The sequence below is a fragment of the Amphiprion ocellaris genome, chromosome 13, assembly GCF_022539595.1.
Source record: "Amphiprion ocellaris isolate individual 3 ecotype Okinawa chromosome 13, ASM2253959v1, whole genome shotgun sequence".
In the NCBI taxonomy this organism is placed as follows: domain Eukaryota; kingdom Metazoa; phylum Chordata; class Actinopteri; family Pomacentridae; genus Amphiprion; species Amphiprion ocellaris.
Genome location: NC_072778.1, coordinates 35,574,062 through 35,597,965, shown reverse-complemented (window position 1 = coordinate 35,597,965; position 23,904 = coordinate 35,574,062). Strand labels below are relative to the sequence as shown.

Sequence of the window (23,904 nt, the reverse complement as noted above, 5' to 3'; positions counted from 1 at the left end):
CACTGCCAAAATCTAATCAGTTGATCCTTGAGTTATTTCTGACCTTCCCTAAAAATTTAATCCAAATCCGATGGTTCGTTTTTTGAGTAATTTTGCTAACAGACACACAGACAAACCAACTCCAATCGTCAGATTACTCAGCTGAAGCTCCACCTCCATATTTTCTGCATGTGCAATCTAACATTTATGTTGCAGTTAAGGTAAAAACAATGTCAATACGATGGAAAAGTTCGTTTTGAATTAATCTTTATTATTTTACATGTAATTTATTAATAACACAGTTGTACTCTGTTATTAATTAATTCCCTTTAAATGTGTAGATCTATAATGTTGAGATTCAAAACATATATAGTTTTAATATTGATAATATTACATAATATCAATAGTATTGCCACAAAATACTTACAACTTTTTATTTGGTTAAAAAAGTTTATGTAGTGTGATTTCAGGTATTTGGTGTAGTTATTCTCAGCCAATAAAAATAAAATATTATTTATTTTATTTATATTTTTGCTGTTCTAATAATTTTTCCTGAATATTAGACAGTTTTCATCAGTTCTCAGCCAGTTTAGCGACAAAAATCATACCTACGTGAGGTTCAAACCGGAAGTAGAATCGGTTGAACCGGAAGCAGCTCTCAGCCAATCAGTTTCTGCAAAGCGTCCTAAGCTGACGTCAGCCCGGTACCGATGAACAGCCGGTAACGTTGTAGGGAGCTGTATGGCCGCCCGTTGTTTGTAGCTTTGTCCGCTAATCTCTGTCCGACGAGCAGACATCATGCCTTTCGATGTCCGGAGGTGAGTTCGGGGCTTCGCTCGGTTCGGGGTGCAGAAACCGGGGGTACCGGGGCGGGTGTTTGGCGCTCTGAGAGCTGCTCTGGATGGATTAACGTTTGGCTCAGTGTCGCCTGCTGATGAACCGGTGGAAGTTGTGACACTAGTGTTTCCCGTTTGGCATGAATAGGCTGCATTGTGGCAGAGTTGTTGTTGGGGGATGCTCAGGTTTACTCAGTTTTTAATTCCCTCCTGCGCATGTGCAGATTTTCCTCCATCCAGCCTCTAATGGCAGGACTAAGCAGTGGTTTCACAGCTGCATGCTACACCAAACCAACATGGTATGCAGGTACACCTCTATAACCTCCTGAATGCGTGCAAATTCAGGCTCATTCAGACCAAAAAACACCTAAAAACAACGAAGGACAGAAATACAAACGACTGCATGTGTTGCAGAGCCATTCAGCTACTCTGTTAGAAGACTTAGAATGGCTTTATTTTCATCATACATGGCATGACCAAGCTGTTCAGCCTGCTGCCATCAGGGATCAGGCTGAGATCCTCAAAATGCAAGACAAACAGGCTCAGGAACAGTTTCTATCCATGGTCCATCAGACTCCTGAACTCCAAACGCCTTCTACCTGAATGCACAATGTCACTTTTTGCTGCTTTCGTGCAATCTCTTAACATATTTATCATATTCTACTGGTTCTTATTCAATTTCATTTACCTCCCATGTTGTCATGCAGATGTTGTCATTTTAAATATTGTTTTGTTATATATGTACATTTGACTTTATTATTTAATGTTGATATTTTATTTCTTATTGCTTGTTGTTGTGCACCGTCCAGCGGAAGCTATTCATATTTTCGTCATGCCATGTATGTGATGTGATGACAATGAAGCCATTCTAATGCTGTTGAAGCTTTGAGAACAAATTTATCAGACACACCTTCTCTATTGGGCCGTTGAGCACACCCTGGTCAAAATAAAAGGCAGGATGTTTGGACTAAGTGGTCACACCATGCTGTTGAGCAGTGCTAGATACTGACTGCTATCTGGTGATTACAACACACTCTGAATCAGACCAGTCAGAATCACAAGTACTTTAATAACCACATACTAGTCCCTGGATTTGACTGCAAAGTAGTAAATCGTGTCAATAATGAAAAAAAAAAGTGTAATGCTTAGGGCTCAGACTCAAATCAGAGTTTATAGCAATACAATTAGCAAATCACTGCAGCATGTTTGACCTATGGCTTAAACTTCTGTGTCAATAATTTTATAAATTCATGCAGTCCTGTTTGTATAATGCTGTGTCATGTGTTTATGTTCCATTACATGTTTTAAATATGTTACACAGTGACAACTAAAATGAAGCTTGACTTTTCTGTCCGTCAACGAAATCAGTCTGATAGTTTCCCCAAATTGCTCAGCCATAGAAGGGACACATCTGTGGATAATTTCCACATTTAAACTATGCTTATTTTTCTCAGTTACTCATTTAATCCTCTCAAGTCCAATCAGTTTCTGAGTGTGTTTTGGTCTTGTCACATTTCTACTCACTGTAGAGTTATTTTTCACTAAATAAACTCTTGCACCTCTATAGATACAGCACAACCATGGTGAGAAGAGAGAGAAAACTCAGAACTGTCTTCTGTGCAGTATGACACACTTGTAATGCCATAAATCATAGCAAAGACTCAACACAAGTTGAATTTGTTTGATTATTTATTGTACAAAAATGTGTACTAATACGACATACAAAAGATATTTAACTAATTACATTTTTGTTTTGGTTCTATGTAAACACTGCCTGCAGTTCAGCTGAAAAGTCTCTAAATTTTTGTCATGTGACTGTTCACTGTTGAGTCCGTCAAGACTTTTCATTTAAGGAAAAGGAGCGCAAAATTTAGTTGTTTTCTTAAAATAGAAATCAGGTAGAGCAAACGCTTTATAAATTGGATGTGGAGCATAAAGTGATTTTAAATAAATATCACAAATTTAAGAATACATTTTTATTTTTTAAGATGGAACCACGTCTCAGATGAATAGTTCAAGGACCACCAAAAGGTTACAACGATACATTCAACAGTACGTTTTGTTTTACAGTTTCTGGCCCTCATACATTGTACAGGGTGTCCCAAAAAAATTTACATCATTTGAGATGTCCATATCGGAGTGACTACATGGTCAGGAGGAATTATACTTCATAGGATTTATTTTGGACATAAAATGGTTTATTCTACAAATTGCAAATGAAAAATTGTGGAGGATGATAATTTTAAAATGTTCCAAAGTTATTACAGATGTTCAATGTGTGCGCCGCTTGTACACATGAAGCCGGTGGTGGAGTTCCTTCCGCATTCGCTGCAGGATGTGGTGTAACGTTCTGCAGAGTTCCTCTACACATGTGGGAAGTGGTGGGATATAGACCAGTCCATTCACGTAGCCCCACAGAAAGAAATCACACGGTATAAATAATAATAAATAATAAACATGAAAATAAATTAAAATGATTACACTTTTTGGAGCAAAAAGAGCAAACAAATTTTAAAGAAATTATTAGGTGATGAAATAATGTCAGTTTTTTTTGGGACACCTTGTATAATTTTTGCAATGCATTACTATTTTTTTTTTGTTGTTGTTATTATTGTTTTATTTTTTAAAGAAAGCATGCCTACTGCCAGATTTTGGGATTCAGAGGGTCCAAGAATACCCAAACCCGAACGGTACATGGTTGACTATATGTCACCGATAAGCATTACATTGTGCCATTTGACAAGCTTGAATTAGAGAATATGTGATTTTTTTCCTCTTATTTTGCTTGAGAATTGACTAAAATGAGTAACTGCTTGTCTGAATACTTGCTTATTATATCTCTGTTGGTTGACCAAGCAACCAATCATGTAAATTCAGAAGGGTGTGTATACAATTTTAATTAGCTTTTTAAACTATTTTCAGACATTTTGTATCCTAAATCATTATTCAATAATGAAGATGATCAATAATTGCAATTTCAATCACACAAGATCTGTGTGTGTCTTTCACTGCTCACAGTTGCTTTCATCTTAGAGACCACGGCTATGCGGTAATTAACGACAGAGCAAATTTAGCACACAGGATGTTGTATCAGAGTCTTGATTGCGATGCTGCAGTAAGTGTGTGAAGGTTGTGTGTGAGCAGGTCATGAGGTTGTTGTGTGGCCATGTTGCGTTCCGATGCTTCCCAGATTGGCACTCTGATCGCACAAAACCTGCGTTGCAACAGCAGGAAGTGGGTCGATTGGCCAACTAACTAGCTGTTTCGACGTGACGCCCACTCAAAAATAGTAATGCTTTAGTCACCAGTGTGAGAGTGTGTAACGCCTCTGGTTACCGTAGGTTACACCATGGACATGGGAAGCCTGTATTCCCAGAATGTTGTATGGTGTGTTTGTTTTCTTTGTTTTGTTTTTTTACCCTCTCCAGAAGTAGGTTAAAGTATACAGTTAGTGTTTATCTTTTGACATTGTCGCTAACTCCCATGAAAACACCAAATTATCCACCTTGCATTACTTGCACAAACTGACTCAACTTGTTTTTATTAAATTTAAAAAGACACCACATACATAGTTTCTTTTTTTTTATTTTCATGTGGCTTTTAAAAATTTAAATATAAACTACTAGATCTTATATATTTATATTATTATATATTTATTTTAAAAATAAACTGCTTGCGCTGACAATTCTGCGCTCCTCAGTGTAACTGTGACACCACTAGTGACTCGGTGGAGACCTTGATAGAAATTCAGGGACTTTTTGGCAGTATAAAGTCAATAGTATGTGTCACCTCTTTTTCTTTTTTCTTTTTTTTTTTTTTTTTACTAATATTGGTAATACCTGAGGACACTCAAAACATGTAGGAAATATGCACTAGAATAGTTCATTTGTTGGGGACTGTTTTCAGCTGTTGACACATTTGGAGTTCTAGGGAGATTTTTACAGCAGCAGAATGGTGTAACCACATATCTGAGGCTTTGTATACCCCTCAGTACACGTTAGTAAGATCAGTTCATGGCTGGGTTGGGTCTTTTATTTGAATTCCATCATTACCAAACATATCTGCCTTTTGTTTTGCTTTTGAATGGAGTTTCAGACTCAACCTCATCCAGAATAACTGAACATTCTCTGTCCCGAAAGAACAAGTGAATAAATAATAAAAGACTTTTATCCCCAAGTTTAGTTGACTTTACATTAAGTCATCTATTGACACAAGGAGGGTTGGTTCTGGCTCACCTGATGACGGTGTACTGTGTTTGTCGTATGCTGATTAGATCAAGACGACTTTAGAGTCAAAAACAGTGTTTTTGTAGCGATATCTCTTAATCTTGTCACTGCTGTGTAGCTACTGCTTCACACTTGACGTGCTCTTCCAGTAGATGACTGCAAACCTACATAGAAAAACAAGACCTCAGTACGTCTTGCTTCTAGGCTGTGATGTGACACGATCATATGTGAGAACCTCAACCGTTCTTAATGTGGGTTTACTCAGCTATACATGGATGAACCACTGACTCACTCTGACTCATTTGCAGTTTATTTAGTAAGACCATTCCTTGAAAAGCCGCCCCGTGCTTTCATTTCACGGTGTTAAGCAGAGAGATGCTGGTACACCGTGTCCTTGCTAATCACAAAACATCCGAGGGCCCTTTGCAGAAGCCTGAGCAGCGAGTTGTGACGGAGGGAAGATGTGTGGATGACTGTAATTCAGGAAATTACAAACGTCAATGACAGAACGAGACGTGAACTCGCAAGAGTCAACGTTAATATTCATGAAGATGCTCTGAGTGGAGGATGTTATTTTGAAGCTGAATCCTCACCCTGTATAAAACAAGCATATGGAAAGACAAAGTATGTTATTTAAATTAAATGTTAAAGAAAAAAACATCTGAAATTATGTACATTTCTTGAAAGACGTGTATTAGAGGGAGTATATTTCCTCACAAAGTTTTTTTTGTGATATTAATACACATAAAAGTCTGAAATATTCAACATTTTGAAGTAAAAGTACTACATATCCTGCAGTTTAAGAACATACGAGCAAATGCTTAAAATATTACAAGTAATTCCAGTTTTGCTAAATTTATGAGACGGTGTTAAAAAAAAAAACAACTTATATTAACAGTACCAAACCTCAATTCACTTCACTAACCTTAACATTCTGAATACCAAAGTCTACTGATAGGTTTGAAAGGCATGTTCTCTTTAAAGAAATCTGCCAAATTCCACTGTCTAGCCGAGCCAGAAACTGTATAAACAGAAAGAAGTGTCAGATTTTGAGACTATTCATCTGTGACACGCTGTTCTGTGGGAAGACTTAACCAAATCCAAATTTTAAATCGTGATATTTCATTAAAATCCCTCTATTCCACGTCTCTTTTAAAAAAATCACCAAAAAATAAACCCTAACTCTAATCCTGATTCTCTAAAAAGCAAACAGTTTTGTGTTTGCTTGTGCAGCTGTGACACCATTAGTGACTCAGTTGTGACCAACAGTCATGTGAACAGTCAAGTGAGTGCAAATAAGGGACAAGTATGGAAAGAAAACATAAATGTGAGTAATGTCTTATCTACAATATGTACAGGCACCTTTTTATTTTGTATCGTGCTTGAAAAAATGTTGTACATGCTGATTTGAGATTTTTTTTTTTTCAATTAAAAAAAACTAAATTTGGACAAATAAAGCTTTTATTTTCTTTTTTTATGATTACTTAGACTATAACTTTATGATTCTGCCCAGAAAACATTTTTGAGTTCAACTACTTCCAGCCATGGCTGCGTTGCTTCTATCAGAGAGCAGGACTTTATATAGCAGTGAAAAAAAATGCAACAACAACAGAAAAACGAAGAAATTATCTAGAGTTCAGAGGATTAATCTTGAGTGGCAGGTGTCGTGGTCGTGTTTATCATCCTTTTGTGGCATTTGTGTGAATCTGGCCTATTATTTTGAGCAGATATGGCAACACATGATAAGAAAATCTTCTCTCCCTGTTGTTATCACACAGTTTGAGCTTTCAAACTTTCCTCTGGGCCTGTCCTTTCAAATTCGTCTGCTATTTTCACATTTTAGGTCTGTGCTGGCCTCTCTAAGATGAATTTAATTTGAAAGTAACTTTAGCGTTCAACTGTTCTCAAGGTTTAAACTGCAGCACAGTAGGGCTGAACAGGTAATCGACTTTAAACCGAAGCAATACAATTAAGAAATCGCAGAGGCTGCAGTTTAGAATATACATTATGCAGCACGTCTGACCCGGGGTTTAAACTGTCACGTCAATGGTTTTACAAATTCATGCCGTCCTCCTTGTGTTACAGTCACGCTTTCAATGCGGCCTCATGACGTAATGCTCCATCACATGCTTTAAATCCATTACACGGTCAATACACAATGGAATCTCAGCTTTAAAACACTGTATTGCAGATCACATTGCAATCACAGTATTTGTCTTAAAAGTCACAATGACTTAATTTCCCCAAATCGATCACCCCCTACAGCGCAGCGTGGGATAGTTATGCTATTCTAGTCTACTTGTAGGATGAGCTCATCACGTCTTTTTTTCTATAATGCAGTGCTGCAGTTCATGGAGGAGGGAATGTCTGCTTGCATGCGATTCCTGGCCGGAACGATACGGTCCCATGGTCTTCGTGTTTGAAACTGGGCTGCTACTTTATCGTGTAATTTTCAATTCGTAATCAAGTACTGTGTCACGTCCACATGCAGAAAACACTGTGATGCCTCAGTATTCCCCCTGTCCACATCTCCAACCGGTAACTTCAAGTGTAACCCACACCGTGTGTCAGATTCGTAGTTAAATCCAGACTGTCTGCTGTGCATCCATCTGTGACTATTTACAGTTCACGTGTAGCATCAGATTCCATCCCACGTCTCAAGTGACCAGATGAGTGGGATTTTATTTCCCCGCTCCCATTTGAATTTAGCAGTGGGAAACTGTGACTGCTAAAAATATGTATTTGTCCTCATACAGCTAGACATTCTTTAACTATTTATAATCTTTTTTTTTTCTTCCAATGGATATTCAGTGGCATTCAGCTGCTTGCAAGGTACTAAATTCACTCTGGACTGTTCTCAATTACATTCTGCGATGTAACGTTTTGGATATGCAAAATAGCATCAAGAACTATTTTCAACATGAGTACGTTATAAGGATTTAGTCTGTTACAGCAACCCTCATGAAAATGAAATTTATCATTAAGTATATATATTCATAACATATTAAACTATTTTAAGTGTTTAGTGGATCTATATACCTGCTTATTGTGGTTATATATCACAAATAAATACTTATATATACGCCAGAATGATGTTTGTGTATCTTCAATTTAAATTCAGTCATTGCAGATCAATTGAATTTTGTTAAATGACTTTTTATTCATTGTTTTTACTGATTTCATTGATTCTATTTATTATCTCATACTGATGGACTTTGTATTTATGTCTATGTGGTTGTTCTCTTTTTCTGTATCTGCCCATGGAGAACAGATGCAAATTAGCTGCTAGCTAAGTCTGATGCCATTACTTTCAATTATGCTCTGTCCCTGCAAAAATAAACAAAAGAAACTCAATTATTTTTTTAAAAAGTACACCAATACGACATTTATATATAAAAGGTAAAATTCACGGGACACTTCCTTCTTTCGTAAGGCTAAGCTTAATGTATGAGGTCAGTGGCATCTCTTTTTTTGGGGGGGTAAATATGCCAACATTTCATAAGCCAAACTTGTCGTTTCTAATGTGACCACTCTGACCACAAGTTTCCCCAACAACAAAGGATCATGTCTCCACAGGGCATCCCACACGGGAATGTGTAATCCTTGACCTGAAAGTGGAAATCAACAAAACTGGAGAGGCTTTCATGTGACGGTGGTGGTGTATCAACACGCTCCACCTGTCTGGTGATCTCAAGAGAGGATGTAAGGACAGAGACTCTCCCTCAGCACATTAGGGCTTAACACTCAGGGAGTGTATTAGTCTGGTGATCCTTATAGAGAAGGACCACTCCCTGAGCTCTCCACCCAGCCCCTCTCTGTGCTGTCTGCCCTACATATCCTGTCAGGCCTGCTATTTGCACACAGTGATCTATTATTATATTAACGGGGAAAAGGGAGGCTGGCTGAGGTGTTTAGGGTCCAGGGGTCCTTGTGTAGATACAAAAAAAACAGGGGAACGAGAGCAGGAGCCGAGGCAGAACAAGAGAAGCAGCAGGGTCGAGGGCCGGAAGGGAAGCCCTCCCTCCTGCTTCCTCTCCCGCCCTGCATTGCATCAGCTGCGATTATTTCTCTGGCAGCTCTTTTGGTGGAAGAAATGTGAACAGATGTGAGTGTTTTGGTAGGAGATGAGGCTGTGAGAGAGGACAGAGTGGGTGGGGTGGGTTTGTGCAGTCAGCGATGGAAGTTTTTAGGGTCGAAAATGTTTCACTGCCCAAAAAGGACATGTGCAAGAACTCCTGAACCTAAATAGTTTTAGTGTTGAGTAGCAGAGGTTGCTTTTTTCGCCGGTGCTCAGCTCCCCAAATAGGAAATAATAGTATTTCACAAGCAGAGAGCTGATTGTCAGGTGGTCATGATCTTCCTACGCCACTGACTCATTGATTTACACACACTTTGTGTTATGAAAACATCTAAATTCATCCGAAAATCTTAAAATAAAGACTTAAATGAGAATATTTCTCGTCTGATTCCTCACTGCTTTTGTAACTGTTTATACTGTCAGTGTTGAATCTACTTACTGCCAAGTAGATGGAACCATATAATTTGAAGGTCTTACTGGAGTAGTGTTTATGTTCCTTTTTGTTGGAGTGTGTATGAGTTGTGTTGGCTTTTGTGTTTTTCCTGTGTATATGCAGAGTGTCAGAGACCTTTGTTGGGGTCAGGTCATAATTACAGAGCACACATTCAACGGAAGAGGTGTAACCCTGTAAAAGTGTGTGTGTTTGTATGTGTTGCGGTCGGCTGTCTGGATCCGCTGTGTGTAATGGCTTCAGTCCAGAGCTAACATTCCACCTCTCTTCTGTAATATCGCACAGCCTGACGGGTACAGAATGTGCTCCTTTTCTCTGCACATAGTGTTTACATTTGCCTTTTTTTCTCACTCTTCTTTCCCATTCTTTTTTTTTTGTTCCCTTTTCTTCCTGTCTCTACGCAGATTTGATATCTACAGGAAAGTGCCAAAAGATCTCACCCAGCCAACGTACACAGGAGCTTTCAGTGAGTAGTTCTTCACACACAGGCCAAAATCATCAGCGTTTGTCACTGGTTTTTCATTATTTGGGTATTAAGTTTTGTCTTTGTAAGTATCTAGAATCCATGAATGTTTCTGTTTAGGATTATAGATGCAAAATCTACAAAAGTAAGTTTCACACTCTTTCCCATAAATCTGACAGCATCTGAATGCAAGAACCCTGGTCATTTTTTGTAAAAGTCGTGGTAGCAGTGTTGCTACGTCAAAGCTAGTATGATTTCTATAAGACCAACAAGACGTTAACGGATCGAAACACATAAGCAAAGTACTCTGAGCTACACAAAGCCGTTTGGGGAAAGATACTTTTTCCACCCCCTTTTGCCATACCATTTAACATCTATTACCAATTGAAATACCCATAAATATTTAACTTTACTGTGTTGAAGACAGGACAGATTAGAGAAATGAGACTTACCAATAATGAATATAATCAGAGTTTTGACAAAATGTAAACAGGAGCTAAGGTTTTTTCCTTCTAACTGTTTCTCGGGGGTTTTCCTCTGAGTTTATTACATACCAGCAGCAGGATTCAAAGCAAGACGGTCTTTGGATCCGGTCACATTTACACATTTAGCAACAGCACTGACTTCATTACCTACTTTACCTACACGAAGACAGACTTAATCAAGATCTGACCCCATTTAACACAGAGTCACTATCATCCTCAAGTTGAGTCTTGATCAATTAATTGACAATGAAATTAAGTGTTGGCTCTAAACTGTATACCATTCCAAATATCAGTTATTGGCATCCTTAATTACTAATATGTGTGTTTGCATTGTCCGTAAGAAAATCATATTGGTCAAAACCTGTTTAAAACAGAGATCTTAAAGCAGTGTGAATTTTCTTTTCTCTCTCTTTGCAAACAAATACACAAATGTTTCCATGTTGTCATATGCTAAATTGGCCTTAAAGGGCAGTAATAGAAATGTGTTGTATTAATTTAAAATTGTAAAGGATAAGTGATTCTTTTTTTTTTTTCATTTTGCAACACTTGGCAACTAAAAAATAATTTCAATTATTATGAAACCTTTGCTTACATGTATTTCAAGTGATGTTTTGTCATGTGTCTTTCGTTGTCTTGTGTTGTTCTTAAATGGCAATAACTTTGCTTCAGAGATGGTATCTAGCAAGCCTTTTAAAACTCATATGCACGTTTTTCATGGGACAGTAAGTTCAGGTATCAGTTGCTGCTCAGGGAGGTGGATGTGTTGAGGTAACAGTTTAGAAAGGAGATGAGATGACAGTTGTAATTCAAGTACCTGCCTGCCCCAGCTCAGAGGTACGTCTTGGTGGAGGCAGTCGGAGCCGAGCACTGCCTGTTTTAGAACACTTGGTATGATAAGAATGTTAATGATAATGGTACCTCATTGCCGCAGGCAGCTCAGAAGTCATCACTGGAAATCTGAATGCTTTTTTTCCTGTCAGGCCATGTGTTTTCCTGTCATCAGTAAGTCACTGACGAATCAGAGAATGGATTGATTATTCACTGCTTTGTAGAATACAGAACACCTGCTGACACATTTTTGGCTCCTGTGTCATTTTCTGTTATTGATTATTCATTAGTCAGCTGATAATAGCCTGTCAAGCCCAAACAAAACTGATGACACGATGGATAAACTGAGCTGTCATCGCTTATTGAACTGCTTAACGCAGATTGTAACACCTTCCTGGATGACAGGGAAGAGAATGAAACAGCTCGACATATACGACAGAGTTTCCACCCAACAGGAAATGTGTGGAAGTCCTTCCTATACACAGTCGACTCCCTTCCTGTCTCCCTGCACTGTCTAGGAGTGAAGGGCATTGGGTTGATTTGGGTATTAAACAACTGTTATTGCTTCATTCACAGCAGGTCAGCTTACAGTCTGGCTTGTGTGGTTCAGAGGCAACCAGAAACCGACTCCCCCTTTTCACAAAAGGCCAAATATTTGACCCCATCTGCTTTTGTTATTCTTTTTTTAGGGGCGCATTCCTTTGGGTTCCATTTTTACGCTATTTACGCGGAACAATACCTCTGTTTTTGCCACTGGGGTTTCCGGAGTCGTCCTTGTTTTGGATATAATGTGTCAATCTGTGGTTTAATATTCTCTCTTCTTATTTGTTTGCCCTGTCTGTGCTGGTAGAAAATCGTCATTTGTCTGTTCTTTGTGAGGAAAAAATAAGCCTTAGGGAGAATGGTACAAAATAAATGACACATCTGATTTCGGAAATGCAAAAGGCTCGTGTCGGATTTCACTGTCTGATTCATGGTGTTATTGTATCCGATTCTTTGTGTGACAGCCCTGAGAATATGCGAGTTTAAATAAAACCCAGTCATGTTAGGGCTTTGTAAATCATTTGGCTCATCAGTGTTTCCATTACAAATGTGTTGAACTTTGAATCAGTAGTAAGCTATTACTGCCATCTGTAGTTATCCCCTCTGCCAGTATTGCACCCTTTGAAGCCTGGGAAGAATTACTGTATATGTGGTTTGATGAACCTGATCTGGTAAGAGATGTGTCATCGTGACACTCCCTATTGTTTGTCGGTAAACATTACCTTATGTAAAGTCTCCACTGGCCGCAGGTTCTGCCACAACACCCAGCCAACTGCGAGGTCATGTGATTGATCCTAGGAGACGGTTGCCACGTAAACACGCCTCACCTGCTGAGTGAGAGCTCTTCTGACCGAGGCTCTCGCCATACCGGATAGACCACAGTTGCGCAGACACAGATCAGTTCCTTCCATATTTATCTTAGTAAACACATGACAAAGTTTTATTTGAGCCTTCGGCTGATTAGTTTGACACATGAAATGAAACAGACAGCCTGGCTGCTTCTCCTTTTAAGCTCAGACTTTACATTGGCTCAGGGTGACAAAAATTATTTAAGGTTAATAATTTCTAATTTGGTTTCTGTTTAGCTTCTCTGTGGGAGCCATTTTTGGTCTGGGTGATTGTCAGAGTGTGAGTTTGTCTAAGGAAGGCTAAAATGTGCTGTTTGTAGGACTTAGTAAGGCATGAGATCACCTCTCTCAAAGAAGATCTGCTGTAATGGCTGCCTGGTGTGCTGGCATTTAATGTGTGATTAGAGTAGGAGGGTCTTTTAAAAACCTGCGTAATGGCAGGCCTTAACACCGCCAGTAAAAATGCTATTTAGGGAAAAATTTTTATGGCTGCTGTGATTTCATTAATGTCAATAGCTTAGGTCAGCCATTCCAAAAAGACTGGATTAGTCCGGCTCGTTAGGTTTGCATCATTCCGTGAACAGAAGGTGTAATTTGAGATTAATGTGAAAGAAGTGACATACATAAGATCAACAGTGACTGGAGTTTAAACAAGGTGTTCACTCTAACTCTCTTCCTCTTTGCCCACAGTTTCCATTCTGTGCTGTGTCTTCATACTCTTCCTGTTCCTGTCTGAGCTGACAGGATTCATTGCCACTGAAATGTAGGTATCACAGCATCTCGTAATTTCCTGTAGCTGAAACACGAGGCGACCGACAGCTCCTTGGTTGCCACACAGGCGCAGGGACTTCATAATGAATTTCAATGCCCTCATTATGGTGTATTCTGCCCAGCCAGTGTTGTAACCAATGAATGGAGTCAATTTTCTCACAGGATATTGGCTTTGTGCATGCGTCAGCCTCTTGGCAAAGTGTATTAAGGGATGACTTGTGAAGGGTGTGACAGAAAGGAAATTACACCGACAGAGATACACAAATGCTCATCGCTTGCAGTTTGGCAGAAGATGAGCTGGCGACTGTTAATGTGGTGTCCAAATTACACTTTGTGGGAGGAGAAAATAGCCTCTTTCTTATAAAAACTGCCTTTTTTGCCGTCATTAAAAGTTTTCTGTTTTGCTAAACTTTTTGTACACTCTCTTTTCCATCCGTTACAGTGTAAATGAACTGTATGTGGATGATCCTGATAAAGACAGTGGTGGGAAGATAGATGTGAGTTTAAACATCAGTTTGCCAAACTTGCACTGTGATTGTGAGTATATACATCATATACATCATATACACAACTCTGTTTCTCTACATACTCTACATACTTTGTGTGTTTTGTCTTTTATATTGTCTTTTTAAGGCTGGTTTTTCCTTTTTCAGATAATAGCATACTTGCCGTGCCCTTATTTAACACAGCATATTAGCAAAAGATAAATGATCCCTAAAACTGCTTTATAATTTGTTGTGTTGTGGCATGCTCCCTCTGTTTGAATCTCATGCTGCCACACATCTGTGATGTGCGTTTGACATAAAGTTGCCTCTGCTGCCTCGTCTACTGTACTCAGATGTCAGGAAAAAGTGGGCAGGCCGGTTGAAGCATGCCAGGACGCAGAGCAGTCACTGGTTATTTGCTCCTCATGACTCCTCTCAGAAACTATGCCCAATGACAAATCTCACACACATTGGCGAGGTTTGGGCAGCACAGAAAAAATCTCACATTCGGTCGGTTCAAGAGATACCCAAAAATGGCAAAGCTAATAAATGCTTGTGTGAAAATGAAGTCCAGATTTCTGCAATAGCGGCTTTGGCATGCAGACACACAGCTGTCAGCCATGTGTTTAGACGAGCTCACTCATGGCATGTCTATACAAAGAAGGTCCCCCTGCCGTTTCCAATTAAAGCTCTTGATGACTGTATGCACAGCGGGTTTGTTTATTTGCAGAATTTAAACTTAAAAAAAGAAAAAATGTGGGCCCCTTATGAAGACCAGCTCAGACATGTTGCTTGAACCACCCTGCAGCTGCATGTAATGAGCAGAAACGTCCCTCGACCCCTCTGCTGCAAGCTGATATTGCACATCAGTCTACCTCCCGGGCCTTCAAACAGGTTGTCATCCATTGCAAATTTACTCGGAAGGGAGAAGCAGTTTCATCATGGAAAACTTGGCATTTCCGTCTCTTTTTTTTATTATTTATCAGCTCTGCCGGTCTAGAGTTAAACACCGTCTCCCTCCGCTGACCTTTGCAGGTTGATTTGTGACTTCATGGAAAACCACAACCGCGTGCAATAACCTTATAACTCCTGCACCACCACCACCACTACCCACTCCTGGTCCACTTTATATCAACGCACTTCCAGGCCTAAATGTCTTAAAAAGGAGAAACAAGCCATCTCTCTCTCTCTCAAACACACACACATATTCTCACACTTCACTTATATTTGCACATGGTATTTTAAGATCTGGGGTTCTTGAATGTCAAAGGTCAGACAGACGGCATGTGGGGGTTTTAGCACAGATCCAACAGACATCCCTCTCTCTCCGCTGCTGGCCGACATGAAGCACCAGCAGGCTCTGAAAATAGGCGACTGCCAGTGTGCCAACATACAGCGGCCTGCAGGTGGTGGGGGGGAATCGGTGAAGTCTAGATGGAAAAACACAGGCGGAGCCAGAGAGGGGGTGAAGGCCATGATAAGTGGTCTGTTTGGACTTTGTATGTTTACTTTGTGGGTCACTGTCTGCAGCGATATGCAGAATCACTGTGTTTATTCTTCTCTTTCTACTTGTTTGGTTATTGAATGTAAGAAATAGAGCTGCAGATGTCTGTTGTCAGTCACGTCTCAACTTAGCATTTAGTCTATATCGAGTCCAAATAATCTGAAAAAAATGCCTGTGAAAAGGTGATGTCTTCAAATACTTGGCTTTCAGTTAACAATAATGTTTCCTTTTACATTTATTCATACTTTTGTGGCTGTTTGATCACTGGGATGAAGTCATGATTTCAGTTTTTCCAACATTTAATGTTATTAAAAGCTCTAAATTATCATACAAGTCAAATGTTGGATATAGAACTGAAGTATTAAATTGAACAATCAAACAAAAACTTTGTGTGTTGCATCACTGTAGAATATTAATCGGATAAAACAAGCAATTTCAAGACATCACACTGGGAAAATGTCTGTGTTTTCTTACCATTTTAGGCTGAATTAGTCACTAAAATAAATCACTTACAAAATATGTCAGTTTTTTTGTTGTTTACTTTGTCTCAACATAAAAACAAGTAAAAATCTGGATCTAGAAGCAGAAACTGAAATATTTTTGATTCATTATGTCTCCCATGTGTCTTTGTGTTTTTTGTTTTTTTTTTTTAGTGGTGGGTTTGGACATCCAAGATGAGATGGGCCGCCACGAGGTCGGTCACATAGACAACTCGATGAAGATTCCTCTCAACCAGGGGGATGGTTGTCGCTTTGAGGGAGAGTTCACCATCAACAAAGTAAGGCCTCATCACACAGTGGAGTTTATAAAGACTAGTCCAACACATGCTGTATGATTTCTCTGATGGCGCCTTCACAAAATGGAGAAAAGTCTAGTAGTTACATTATAATGGATAGAATGAGAGGCTTGCTATTGTATGGGGCATATACTCATGGACTATATGTTGTGTATTTATCTTGGACTGCTTCCTCCCTTAGGCTAAATTAAATTATATTAAATGGAAGAGCTCAGGAATTCATCTGACAAGTATAGTCTGAGCCCTGTGAAAGGCTGTTCGTTCCACCTCCTGCTTGTGCGTCACTCTTTCCACTACATTTAAAATGATTAACCACGCAGTTGGACATTTAACACTTTTGCTCATTGAGTAGTTGGAAATATGTAAAACGCATGAAGTCAGGAGGAGCAGGGAACATTTAGTTTCCAACCGAGTGTGTGTGCATTTAAATGTGCTCATTAGTTAACTAAATGTGTTGCAGGTGAGTTTAACTGTTTGTGTGTCTTCAGGTACCAGGAAACTTCCATGTGTCGACACACAGCGCTACAGCGCAGCCCCAAAACCCTGACATGACCCACACCATCCACAAGCTGGCCTTTGGGGAAAAGCTTCAGGTCAGGATGCACAGAACAAAACACACAGAATAAAACTGAGGCATGGAAACTGATCTCCCTCCTCTCTATTGTCACACAGGTACACAAGGTCCAAGGAGCCTTTAATGCTCTAGGAGGGGCCGACAAGCTGTCATCTAATCGTACGTATCCACGCTGCACATGTACTCATTATACCCGCTATGTGACGTTTATGTAAGCCCGCTTGCTGACATAGTATGATGCAACGAAATGCAACTCCTCATGAACAGCTTTTGAATCCAAAAAAAGAGGAAACTTGATTCACACAGCTGACACTGCAGCCCAAATACAAAGGGATCCATCCACTTTATATTTTTAAATAACTCTGTTTCCCTTGCAGCTCTGGCCTCGCATGACTACATACTGAAGATTGTACCGACGGTGTATGAAGACCTGTCGGGTAAACAGAGGTTCTCCTACCAGTACACAGTGGCCAACAAGGTGCCGTATCCCTGCACGTTTTATTCCTTTCTCATGAGATCATACCTTTGTGTCATATGTTTTCTTTGCACTCATCACGGAGGCAGCGTGACCGTCCCAGCATGTGGTCGGAGCATGTATTGCTGCGTTAACTTGTGCACTCACCCGGAAGTGAAAGCTCACCCCTTAGCGACTGGAAACACTCCGTCGATGTCAACAAACCATAAACACACTTCCTAGAACTGTGTTGACTGACAGCTGGGTATGGAGTTTGGAGTAATAACAGTGCAGGTCATCTGTAAAGCAGTGAAGATGAGGGTCTCAGCAAAATATTCCGAAAACCTCATTCCCAAAGCATAAATACAGGCACACGTTTAAGCCTGGACAGCAAAAACAAGTGTTTGTTGACATACTAAGTGTTTTATTCTCATCAGTTTTATTGTCTTGGTCAATTAGCACTGATTTTGCAGAAATGGAATTATATAAACTCACTGATAGCCATGTCATCGCGCAACAATAACTTACAACCCATTGTAGCCTCCTCACAATTACTTCATCTATGAATTATTCAGCCAAGATTTATTTTTAATGAATCATTTATGACTTGTTGAGTGACTTTGTCCGAAACAAATCCAGTAATGACTCAAACAGCGCTGTCACCACTACAGATAAAAACAAAATGACAGATTGTTCTTGTTTGCTTTCTAAACTTAATGGGATTAACTTTCTTAGTATTGATTAAATCTGTTTTTTTTTTTTTTTGCCAGGCACATCTCCAAAAGACATTAAAATTTGTATCGCTCTCTTTTTTCCCCCCTCCTTCCCACACAGGAATATGTTGCTTACAGCCACACAGGCAGAATTATCCCAGCAATCTGGTTCAGATACGACCTCAGTCCAATCACAGTCAAGTACACAGAGAGGAGGCAGCCGCTCTACCGCTTCATCACAACAGTAAGTGAATTCATACCTGGGATATCACAGAACACAACACTTTTGGTTAAAGGTCTTATATTAATATTGATTTATTTAATTCAAGGCCTCAAAAGTGTTTTTTCAAACACTACTGGATGGTTCAAAGAGTATTTTTCTGAGTGATCAGTCAACAACTTTGGACCAGACTAAAGCATGTATTTGATAGATTGCTGTGGCATTTTTTTTTAATCTACTGTTTGTCTCCTACTAATTACCAAGTGACAGTATGTTAACATGAAAAACTTTGACATTGAATATGGTAAATATTCTGTCCATTAAACATCAATGTGTTAGCATTGTCATTGTTAGCTTGTCAGCTTGGTGACAAGGAAACGTATCTATGTTCCCAAGGTTCTACGTTCCTGTGATACTCAGAAGCATACAACAGTGATGAGGAAGATAAAAAACCCTTTAAGTTTCCACAACAGCTCATATCATATTATGCGAATACAGAGCTTAAGCACGTAGTACGAAACAGGTTTTTCATAGCCAGGCTTTCTCACCATTGGCTGGCTCAGTAAAACATAAAACCCCAACCATGGATAATCGTGGCGGTGGTTGTCAACTTTCTTTGTGCGTGCTCCCTTAAAGATGGGTATTTAGCATTTCATGTGACTCCTCTTCTGCTCAAAATGAAATCCGAATATTCGGATCTGAAAATAAATATTCGGATACCACCGTAATGACTGAATATTTGGATATTCGGGTCCAGCCTTACATGTAGGTTAATATATCTATTTCACCACTCAGTACGCTCTCAATGCCAAGCTGCTTATTCCCAGACAGATACACATTATAGCTGTTAAACTTTAAGCTTCATGTATTTAGTGTTTGATATCTTTATTGAAATTTTAACAATATTTAAAAAAAACACCCACATAAAACAAACTGATCAATCCCTACTGCCACTTACAGAAAAGAAAACACTGTTTAAAGCAGAAAACATTCAGACCATCAGTAAATGGATCACCCGGACTACTGAGCCTAGTCATTCTCTTACCGTTGTTGATGGTTGGCTGAAAAAAGTCAAAAACGGCCTCCACACCTAATAAAACTTTTTCTCAGAGTCCCTCATCACAAATCATATTTTTTCCAACTTGAGATGAAACAATACATCTTTAATCCAGTGTGATACTGTGGGTGGGGCAGCATCCTTCCATTGGAGAAGCGTTAGACGCCGTGCTAGCAAGGTTGAAAAGGCAGTAAGTTTTTGTTTAAGTTTAATGAACGCAGCCTTTTCGTGTCACTCTTGACAAAAAAAAAAAGTTAATAACTGCCTTTTCCAAACCTTCATTAATCCATTTTGCTTTCCTTTGCCTCGACTCCCCACCTCACCTTGTGGAATGTTGTCTTGGCCTCATCAGGAAAGTTTCCTGCTGACTGATGATGCAGTCAGGATTAAATTGGCTTCCCGGCTGATGAGCTCCACTATTATTTGTCTTCCGTGTTGTTTAAGTTTATCATGACTTAAGGCATGGGCAGGAGATGACTGCACTTGTAATGTGATTATGAGTCAAGGCTAAAGATTGTGAGTCAAGCTGCAGCTGGATTCCAGCACATAGAGAGGTGTCAGTGTGATGTGTTATGATTAAATGTGACTATTCTGCCATTTATTGAGCAATTTGTACCAAGAGAAGAACACAATAAAGCTCTTGAAAGTGGAGACTGACAGATTGACATGTTTCCTCCAGATTTGTGCTATCGTTGGAGGGACCTTCACAGTCGCAGGAATCATCGACTCCTGTATATTTACTGCTTCAGAGGCCTGGAAGAAGATCCAGATTGGAAAAATGTCATGAGGACTGCTTCCCACCACTCCTTATATTTTATTTATAAGTGCAAGGTTGCTAGCCTGTTAGCTAAATCCAGTCCTGCTCGAAGCAACTTCCTTATGGAGATGGTATCCCGGTGACCAATGAAGAGTCTCTGGCACTCGATATAACTACCAGGCTACACGGTTCTGTTACTGAAGATCCTCTCAGGCTCCATCTGCTCTGATGACGTGTGAACACCAACTATCACATGTCTGCTTCCTGCGTCTTCAGTGTCAGGAGAGGGAAAGGGAATCTCTTTTGTTACTGTGGAGGTGAATGTTAAAGAGCTGTGGGCCAGGATTCAACCAGTATGTGTTTTTCAAAGGCTGCAGCTGATATTTTTAAAATGAAGTTTTAAAAGAATAGCTCATATTTGTGCTGATATGAAAGTTTTTTTTTAAATTTGCGCCATGTGTCCACACAGAATCTTCCCATTTTTAATTCATGTATGGATTACTTGCAGACAGAAATGGATAATTTAACCTGCAAATGAATCCAAATAAGGATTAGCTCCACCAGTATTTCAGTCTGTGTTTGTGACTATTAGAAGGAAATTGTGCAGGGTTTTGAATCTTGCAGACTGGACTGAAATCTGAAGTGTTTGTTTCTCATACTGTCTGTAAAACTGTATCATACAACATTGTCTTTTTGGTGTGCCCCCCATTTTTATCTCCAGCATTCAAACTGTATGCCTTTTTGTTCACTTGCCTCATTATCATCAACTCTCATTAGTTTGTCAGGCTTTTCAATGGCTGCCACTGAAACCTGAATTTTCACCATGTTTTTGATGAGATTTACAGCATTTGTTTAGATTTTAGCTTTTAGAGGATTCTTTTAAACACATTGCTCATTTTAGTTTTCAGTCTCTGTATACCAAATAATTCATCGGCACTGTTAAATATCCCTGACTTTTTCCATTCCATCTCAATGATTGTAAAAATGTGGTGGAGGTCTGTTAGTTTTAGTTTGATTTATGTACAAGGTATTTGTATGTGTTTCCATGAAGTTGTAAATTGTAATGAAGGTTTGGTTTTGTAAGGAGAGAACTTGTTGGTGAAGATGTCCTTTGCTTTTTGCTCTTTTTTTATACTATTACCACAACCTCTGTGATCAAGGACAGTGATAGTCACAAACCCCCAGAACCAGTTTTTCTACTCTGAAGGCCATCAATTTCCTCTTCCGTCTCAAATTACTCTGTAATGCTATGTGTTCCTCAAGTAAAGGTGCTATTGAGGTTACAGGTGTATGCTTCATGTCTGAGTTTCTAAAAGCTGGCTGCCATTTATTCCTCTTGTCTGACTTCATTGTTGATTTATCTACCAAGTCTGTTTTAATGATAAATGTCACCTATTGAAATGGAAACGAAACACAAAGTAGTTAAGTCATGAAGCTTTTTTCACATAGAGCTGAATGTATCTGGATGCCCTTATCACTAAAAATTGATAGAAACTAAAAATGGAACCTTTTGCGTCGGTGATTTTGCAGCATTACTAAGCTGTTGTGACTAAAACTGTGTGTGTGAAGTGGACTTAGCGCCCAGACACTGCTCATTTCCCTCAGCTGGCAGCCACAGCCAACACCCTGCAGGTTGTCATTTGTGATGTGAGTGTGTAAGAGGGTGTTAAGCTGTCACAGCTATCATCATGCTTACGTCCAGCGCTGATAAGAGGTGCTTAGAGTGACTCACTCCTTTATTCGCCCTACATCCCCGTTTACCTCCGTCACTTATTGCTAGTTAACGGTGTTGTGTCTCCACCTCCACTGAATGACACAGATGCCACAAATACATATTTGTTTCTTTAATTGATCCGTCATATGGATCATCACAGAGCTTGTGGCTCTTGTTTACTGTGAGCTAAAAGCAAGTTTGCATCTAAAAACAGCCGAACTGGAATAATTACAGATCCAGTTTCACACGAATCAACAATGTAAGAGCAAAAAAAAAATCTGATAAATTTCTTTATTTCTTCCTATATGAGTCATAAATTGTACAAATAAAGGAAGAATACTTTGTATATAAAAGCTAAAAATATGTGAATATAAAATACTTATGCATTGTTTTTGTAATAATGCTGCCACCCAGTGGCTGGTTAGAGGAATGTCAGGCACATGTAGCTCAGTCCATTTGTTGAGGCAGCAGCCCGAGAGGAGAAAGGAAGGACTTTGAGATGAAAAGAAGTCAATTCTGGTTAAAAGAAGATAAAACCTGATCCTCATTAGCAAATGACTGATTACATGTCAGATACTGAGATGTTACAAAGTCCTTCCTTAACCTGAGCACTTTTTTTTAACCCCTTCCTTCCTTTGGTCTACATCTTTGATTACACATTCGAGGAAGCGAGGCAGGGGGCGTCTGGTGTGGAGTAGAAGTCGCAGAAGCCTTCCTCAGACAGGTGTCCGTACTCGTTGTTATAGAAGGTCTGTCCTGACAGCTGGCTGAAGAAGTTTGGACGCTGCCTGTAGCTGCTGCTGCTGCTGCTTTGACCTGGTGAACTGTGGCAGGCTGTCAGAGGTTCCATGCTGCTGCTGCTGCCTATACGACTAGAGAAAAAAAGACAGCTTTCACTGACAGCTCGGGCAGATAGATGTTCAGTATGCTGTTTGGAAAAATATTTTTAAATAAACTCAACAGATTACTGTAGATATGCTGGTAAAAGCCAAATACCTCCATCTTTAAGCTCCCATAACTTAAAAAGTAAAATATTAGTTTATTGCTCTGTAACATAGACCATCATTGTGCAAAGCCTATTATAATACACATCAACGATCCACACTGCTGCACGGATTGACAGGTTCCCTCATTACCATGAACAGGTGCTCTGTAGTTTATTTTGAGTCAATCCCACATACACCACCCTGCCGCTAAGAATGCGAGCCATAGTGCCAAATCCACAGCTGAAAATAGTTTCCACTTTGGGTAACTTTGCTAAAATCTATACTGTCCAATCATTTAGCGTTTAAAAAAAAAAAATTACAACATTTTAAAGACTCACTTCCTCTGGAGGCACCATTAGGACTGTGACCACAAACAGAACAGTAAAAGTGAGTCAGACTAATTTGCAGTCAGACTTATTTAACCTATTAGACTTTTAAATGAGAGCTCAGTGAGTACTCAGCTTCGGAGACCTGTTTTGTTCAGTATGGCTGCACAGTTTACGTCACAGGGAATACTGAACAATACAGTGAATCTAATCTGCATAAATCAGGTAGTTCAAATCTATTTTTCCACTTCTTAGGATCACAATATCTGCTCCTAAAACTCCTCCTACACTTGTTGCAGGAGGGACTCGCCAGATAAATATGTATTATTTTTTACTTTTAGTCAAAGATGATTCTTTCACCATCTTGTTGTCCTCATTTACGGGCACCAAAAAATATTGTTTCCTTGTCCGAAAAAAATCCAAAAATTCAGCAAAAAAATTCCCCAAATTTATAAAAAATTGCAAAATCTTCAGGAAGAAAATTCCAATAATTCCTTAAAAGTTTCCCTTAAAAGTTTTTTTTTTTTAAATCCCCAAATTTGGCAAGAAATGTAAAAAAAAATTAAATTTAAAAAATTTAAAAATAAATTTAAAAAATACATATATTTTCAAAAAATTTACAAAAATCTTCCGCCAAAAATCCTAAAAATATCTAAAGTGATTACATATATATCAGTAAAAGTTCTAATATTTTCTTTTAGAACATTCAGAAAAAAATCAAATAAAATTCAGTGATTTTTTTTTTTTGCATTGCTTTTTTTCCCACCAAAAAAATGTTCAAAAATTTCCCAAAAATGTGGATATCAGAAG

The 23,904-nt window shown here is 39.1% G+C and overlaps 2 protein-coding genes across 2 annotated transcripts in view; one reads left to right on the top strand and one right to left on the bottom strand.

Annotated features, from left to right (window-relative positions):
- The first annotated feature begins 638 nt into the window (after window positions 1–638).
- Window positions 639–21,351, top strand: ergic1 (endoplasmic reticulum-golgi intermediate compartment 1). Its single transcript, XM_023285732.3, has 10 exons — window positions 639–797; window positions 9,975–10,036; window positions 13,428–13,500; window positions 13,951–14,045; window positions 16,151–16,275; window positions 16,782–16,886; window positions 16,966–17,026; window positions 17,245–17,345; window positions 18,156–18,278; window positions 19,991–21,351. The coding sequence occupies exons 1-10, from the start codon at window positions 778–780 to the stop codon at window positions 20,096–20,098; spliced, it is 873 nt and encodes a 290-aa protein (XP_023141500.1). The 5' UTR covers window positions 639–777; the 3' UTR covers window positions 20,099–21,351.
- A 708-nt stretch (window positions 21,352–22,059) lies between these two features.
- flt4 (fms related receptor tyrosine kinase 4) overlaps window positions 22,060–23,904 on the bottom strand; it is a 59,939-nt gene continuing 58,094 nt past the window's right edge. The window contains exon 30 of the mRNA XM_023285718.3: window positions 22,060–22,654. Coding sequence (XP_023141486.2) covers window positions 22,435–22,654 — 220 coding nt within the window. The 3' untranslated portion in view covers window positions 22,060–22,434. The remainder of the gene's footprint in view (window positions 22,655–23,904) is intronic.

Bases quoted from the DNA above. Each gene is read 5' to 3' on its own strand.
- ergic1 (XM_023285732.3), top strand. From the start codon at position 778: ATGCCTTTCGATGTCCGGAG. The intron at 14,046-16,150 runs GTGAGTATATAC...TTTTTTTTTTAG, and splicing joins GCCAAACTTGCACTGTGATT to TGGTGGGTTTGGACATCCAA. The intron at 16,276-16,781 runs GTAAGGCCTCAT...GTGTGTCTTCAG, and splicing joins GAGAGTTCACCATCAACAAA to GTACCAGGAAACTTCCATGT.